This window comes from Monodon monoceros, unplaced genomic scaffold (assembly GCF_005190385.1).
Source record: "Monodon monoceros isolate NGI ecotype Baffin Bay Population unplaced genomic scaffold, NGI_Narwhal_1 Super_Scaffold_2, whole genome shotgun sequence".
NCBI classification, from domain to species: domain Eukaryota; kingdom Metazoa; phylum Chordata; class Mammalia; order Artiodactyla; family Monodontidae; genus Monodon; species Monodon monoceros.
Genome location: NW_021703776.1, coordinates 58,769,576 through 58,776,077, shown reverse-complemented (window position 1 = coordinate 58,776,077; position 6,502 = coordinate 58,769,576). Strand labels below are relative to the sequence as shown.

Below are 6,502 nucleotides of genomic sequence, written 5' to 3'. Positions count from 1 at the left end.
TTTTTTAATAAGTTAAAGAAAGATTTATTAATCACTCTTCCAGCAAAACAGACATACGAGGCACAGCAAAGACCCAGGCAAGGGCTTTTTCTCACCCTCATCCTTGCTGTTCTCCTGTGGAGGGGGCCAGTGTCTATGAGACACAGTAGCCGACGTGGTGATCCTCTGTGGTCTAGGAAATTCCACCACTTGTTTGGAAAACAAATCAAGTGTAAAAGATGTTTTTATTTCTTTAGCCTTATCAACTTAGATGGGGCTCGGGCCACTCAGCTCACTTCCCTGGTGGATTAAAACAAAACATCTTCGTTTTCTATTAAAATCTGCACAATCATCTTTTGGTACCGCATGTCATGGAGGCTGGTGAGGGTACTGTCCTCAGGGGGCCTCATCAGGGTGGGCCCAAATACGATCCCCAGATTTTCAGCGTTCATGAAATTGTCCTTTTCATTCAGAGTCACCCTGCAAGACAGACATATACACAGAGGCATTATACAGACTCGAGGGTGGATTTGTATACTGATTATGAAGTTCTCTGGTTTGGGAATTTGCAAAAGAAAATTGAGAATTGGAATTATACAGAAGTATTTTTTAAAAGGTAATTTTCTGACTAAAAAGAAGTTTTAGATTATTGACATTGCCTTCAGCCAGTAGAAGTGAACCACTAGGTCAATCTGGTATAGACACACTTTTTAAAATTATAAAATCAGTCCTTCTTACTAAATAAACGTGGAACTCTCATTGAGGGAATATTGGTTTGAAGGGGCAGTAGATTATTAGGTGGCCCATAGTGCATACAGATTTAGTCTAGGCTTGTATGGATGTCTTTTTTTCCCCTCTTGTCGCTGTCTACTGGTCTGTATGCTGGCAAACCAGGAAGCTGAGGGCAGATTCCCTGTCTGCTGGCAGGCCTAGGGCCTGAGGAGAAAGGTCAAGCCATCATCATGGGACTGGGAAATGGCTGGAATGTGGCCAAACGGAAAAGCAGTTGGATATTATTTCTAGTTCCCACAGGATGAGGTCTGGAGCAGTAATTATTGTTGGAATTGAAAATCGTCATTTCATCACTAATCATTAGGGAAATGCAAATCAAAACTGCAGTGAGGTATCACCTCACACTGGTCAGAATGGCCATCATCAAAACATCTACAAACAATAAATGCTGGAGAGGGTGTGGAGAAAAGGGAACCCTCCTACACTGTTGGTGGGAATGTAAATTGGTACAGCCACTGTGCAGAACAGTCTGGAGGTTCCTTAAAAACTAAATATAGAACTACTATATGATCCAGCAGTCCCACTCCTGGGCATATATCTGGAGAAAACCATAATTCGAAAAGATAACATGCACCCCAATGTTCACTGCAGCACTATTTATAATAGCCAAGACCTGGAAGCAACCTAAATGTTCATTGACAGAGGAGTGGAGAAAGAAGATGTGGTACATATACACAACGGAATGTTACTCAGCCATAAAAAAGAATGAAATAATGCCATTTGCAGCAACATGGATGGCCCTAGAGACTGTCATAATGAGTGAAGTAAGTCAAAGACAAATATCGTATGATATCACTCATATGTGGAATCTAAACAAAAATGGTACAAATGAACTTATTTACAAAACAGAAATAGAGTGACAGATGTAGAAAATAAACTTATGGTTACCAGGGGAAAGTGAGGGGTGAGGGATAAATTGGGAGATAGGGATTGACATATACACACTACTGTATATAAAATAACTAATAAGGACCTACTGTATAGCACAGGGAACTCTCCTCAATACTGTGTAATGACCTGTAAGGGAAAAGAATCTAAAAAACAGTGGATAGATGTATATGTGTAACTGATTCACTTTGCTGTACACCTGAAACTAATACAACATTGTAAATCAACTATACTCCAAGATCTAGGGGAAGATGGCGGAAAGGTAAGACGCGGAGATCACCTTCCTCCCCACAGATACATCAGAAATACATCTACACGTGGAACAACTCCTACAGAACACCTAATGAACACTGGCAGAAGACCTCAGACCTCCCAAAAGGTGTGCGAGGAGAGGGGATTAACAGTGCTGCTTAAAGGAGCTCCAGAGATGGGCGCGAGCCGCGGCTCTCAGCGCGGACCCCAGAGACGGGCACGAGACGCTAAGGCTGCTGCTGCCGCCAGCAAGAAGCCTGTGTGGAAGCACAGGTCACTGTCCACACCTCCCCTCCCAGGGAGCCTGTGCAGCCCGCCACTGCCAGGGTCCCAGGATCCACGGACAACTTCCCCGGGAGAACACATGGCATGCCTCAGGCTGGTGCAACGTCACACCGGCCTCTGCCACCGCAGGCTCGCCCCGCACTCCGTACCCCTCCCTCCCCCCAGCCTGAGTGAGCCGGAGCCCCCGAATCAGCGGCTCCTTTAACCCCGTCCTGTCTGAGCGAAGAACAGATGCCCTCCGGCGACCTACACGCAGAGGCGGGGCCAAATCCAAAGCTGAACCCCAGGAGCTGTGCGAACAAAGAAGAGAAAGGGAAATCTCTCCCAGCAGCCTCAGGAGCAGTGGATTAAATCTCCACAATCAACTTGATGTACCCTGCATCTGTGGAATACCTGAACAGACAACAAATCATCCCAAATTGAGGAGGTGGACTTTGAGAGCAAGATTTATGATTTTTTCCCCTTTTCCTCTTTTTGTGAGTGTGTATGTGTATGCTTCTGTGTGAGATTTTTTCTGTATAGCTTTGCTTTCACCATTTGTCCTAGCGTTCTATCCGTCCTTTTTTTTTTTTTCCTTAAAAAAATTTTTTTTCTTAATAATTATTTTTTTATTTTACGAACTTTATTTTATTTTACCTTATTTTATTTTCTTTTATCCTCTTTCTTTATTTCTTTCTACTTTTTCTCCCTTTTATTCTGAGCTGTGTGGATGAAAGGCTCTTGGTGCTGCAGCCAGGAGTCAGTGCTGTGCCTCTGAGGTGGGAGAGCCAACTTCAGGACACTGGTCCACAAGAGACCTCCCAGCTCCACGTAATATCAAACAGCGAAAATCTCCCAGAGATCTCCATCTCAACACCAGCACCCAGCTTCACTCAACGACCAGCAAGCTACAGTGCTGGACAACCTATGCCAAACAACTAGGAAGACAGGAACACAACTCCACCCATTAGCAGAGAGGCTGCCTAAAATCATAATAAGTCCACAGACACCCCAAAACACACCATCAGACGTGGTCCTGCCCACCAGAAAGACAAGATCCAGCCTCATCCGCCAGAACACAGGCACTAGTCCCCTCCACCAGGAAGCCTACACAACCCACTGAACCAACCTTAGCCACTGGGGACAGACACCAAAAACAATGGGAACTACGAACCTGCAGCCTGCAAAAAGGAGACCCCAAACACAGTAAGATAAGCAAAATGAGAAGACAGAAAACGCACAGCAGATGAAGGAGCAAGATAAAAACCCACCAGACCTAACAAATGAAGAGGAAATAGGCAGTCTACCTGAAAAAGAATTCAGAATAATGATAGTAAAGATGATCCAAAATCTTGGAAACAGAATAGACAAAATGCAAGAAACATTTAACAAGGACCTAGAAGAAGTAAAGATGAAACAAACAATGAGGAACAACACAATAAATGAAATGAAAAATACTCTAGATAGGATCAATAGCAGAATAACTGAGGCAGAAGAATGGATAAGATGACCTGGAAGATAAAATAGTGGAAATAACTACTGCAGAGCAGAATAAAGAAAAAAGAATGAAAAGAACTGAGGACAGTCTCAGAGACCTCTGGGACAACATTAAACACACCAACATTCGAATTATAGGGGGTTCCAGAAGAAGAAGAGAAAAAGAAAGGGACTGAGAAAATATTTGAAGAGTTTATACTTGAAAACTTCCCTAATATGGGAAAGGAAATAGTTAATCAAGTCCAGGAAGCACAGAGAGTCCCATACAGAATAAATCCAAGGAGAAACACGCCAAGACACATATTAATCAAACTGTCAGAAATTAAATACAAAGAAAACATATTAAAAGCAGCAAGGGAAAACCAACAAATAACACACAAGGGAATCCCCATTAGGTTAACAGCTGATCATTCAGCAGAAACTCTGCAAGCCAGAAGGGACTGGCAGGACATATTTAAAGTGATGAAGGAGAAAAACCTGCAACCAAGATTACTCTACCCAACAAGGATCTCATTCAGATTTGATGGAGAAATTAAAACCTTTACAGACAAGCAAAAGCTGAGAGAGTTCATCACTACCAAACCAGCTCTACAACAACTGCCAAAGGAACTTCTCTAGGCAAGAAACACAAGAGAAGGAAAAGACCTACAATAACGAACCCAAAACAATTAAGAAAATGGGAATAGGAACATATATATCGATAATTACCTTAAATATAAATGGACTAAATGCTCCCACCAAAAGACACAGGTTGGCTGAATGGATACAAAAACAAGACCCATATATTTGCTGTCTACAAGAGACCCACTTCAGACCTAGAGACATATACAGACTGAAAGTAAGGGGATGGAAAAAGATATTTCAGGCAAATGGAAATCAAAAGAAAGCTGGAGTAGCAATTCTCATATCAGACAAAATAGACTTTAAAATACAAACTATTACAAGAGACAGTGAAGGACACTACATAATGATCAAGGGATCGATCCAAGAAGAAGATACAACAATTGTAAATATTTATGCACCCAACATAGGAGCACCTCAATACATAAGGCAAATACTAACAGCCATAAAAGGGGAAATCGACAGTTACACATTCATAGTAGGGGACTTTAATACCCCACTTTCACCAATGGACAGATCATCCAAGATGAAAATAAATAAGGAAACACAAGCTTTAAATGATACATTAAACAAGATGGACTTAATTGATATTTATAGGACATTCCATCCAAAAACAACAGAATACACATTTTTCTCAAGTGCTCATGGAACATTCTCCAGGATAGATCATATCTTGGGTCACAGATCAAGCCTTGGTAAATTTAAGAAATTCAAAATTGTATCAAGTATCTTTTCCGACCACAACGCTATGAGACTAGATATCAATTACAGGAAAAGATCTGTAAAAAATACAAACACATGGAGGCTAAACAATACACTACTTAATAACGAAGTGATCACTGAAGAAATCAAAGAGGAAATCAAAAAATACCTAGAAAAAAATGACAATGGAGACACGATGACCCAAAACCTATGGGATGCAGCAAAAGCAGTTCTAAGAGGGAAGTTTATAGCAATACAATCTTACCTTAAGAAACAGGAAACATATCGAATAAACAACGTAACCTTGCACCTAAAGCAATTAGAGAAAGAAGAACAAAAAAACCCCAAAGTTGGCAAAAGGAAAGAAATCATAAAGATCAGATCAGAAATAAATGAAAAAGGAATGAAGGAAACAATAGCAAAGATCAATAAAACTAAAAGCTGATTCTTTGAGAAGATAAACGAAATTGATAAACCATTAGCCAGACTCATCAAGAAAAGAAGGTAGAAGACTCAAATCAATAGAATTAGAAATGAAAAAGGAGAAGTAACAACTGACACTGCAGAAATACAAAAGATCATGAGAGATTACTACAAGCAACTCTATGCCAATAAAAAGGACAACCTGGAAGAAATGGACAAATTCTTAGAAATGCACAACCTGCCGAGACTGAATCAGGAAGAAATAGAAAAGATGAACAGACCAATCACAAGCACTGAAATTGAAACTGTGATTAAAAATCTTCCAAAAAACAAAAGTCCAGGACCAGATGGCTTCACAGGCAAATTCTATCAAACATTTAGAGAAGAGCTAACACCTATCCTTCTCAAACTCTTGCAAAATGTAGCAGAGGGAGCAACACTCCCAAACTCATTCTACGAGGCCACCGTCACCTTGATACCAAAACCAGACAAGGATGTCACAAAGAAAGGAAACTACAGGCCAATATCAGTGATGAACATAGATGCAAAAATCCTCAACAAAATACTACCAAACAGAATCCAACAGCACATTAAACGGATCATACACCATGATCAAGTGGGGTTTATTCCAGGAATGCAAGGATTCTTCAATATACGCAAATCAATCAACGTGATACACCATATTAACAAACTGAAGGAGAAAAACCATATGGTCATCTCAATAGATGTAGAGAAAGCTTTCGACAAAATTCAACACCCATTTATGATAAAAACCCTGCAGAAAGTAGGCATAGAGGGAACTTTCCTCAACATAATAAAGGCCATATATGACAAACCCACAGCCAACATCATCCTCAATGGTGAAAAACTGAAAGCATTTCCACTAAGATCAGTGGAGATCACTAAGATCACAAATTGCCCACTCTCACCACTCTTACTCAGTGTAGTTTTGGAAGTTTTAGCCACAGCAATCAGAGAAGAAAAGGAAATGAATCCAAATCGAAAAAGAAGAAGTAAAGCTGTCACTGTTTGCAGATGACATGATACTATAGAGAATCCTAAAGATGCAACGAGAAAACTACTA

General features: G+C 40.6%; 1 protein-coding gene across 1 annotated transcript in view; it reads right to left on the bottom strand.

The window, feature by feature from the left end:
* The window catches only part of CHN2 (chimerin 2), a 335,941-nt gene continuing 329,439 nt past the window's right edge, over positions 1-6,502 (bottom strand). Inside the window, exon 13 of the mRNA XM_029232904.1 lies at positions 1-459. Coding sequence (XP_029088737.1) covers positions 288-459 — 172 coding nt within the window. The 3' untranslated portion in view covers positions 1-287. The remainder of the gene's footprint in view (positions 460-6,502) is intronic.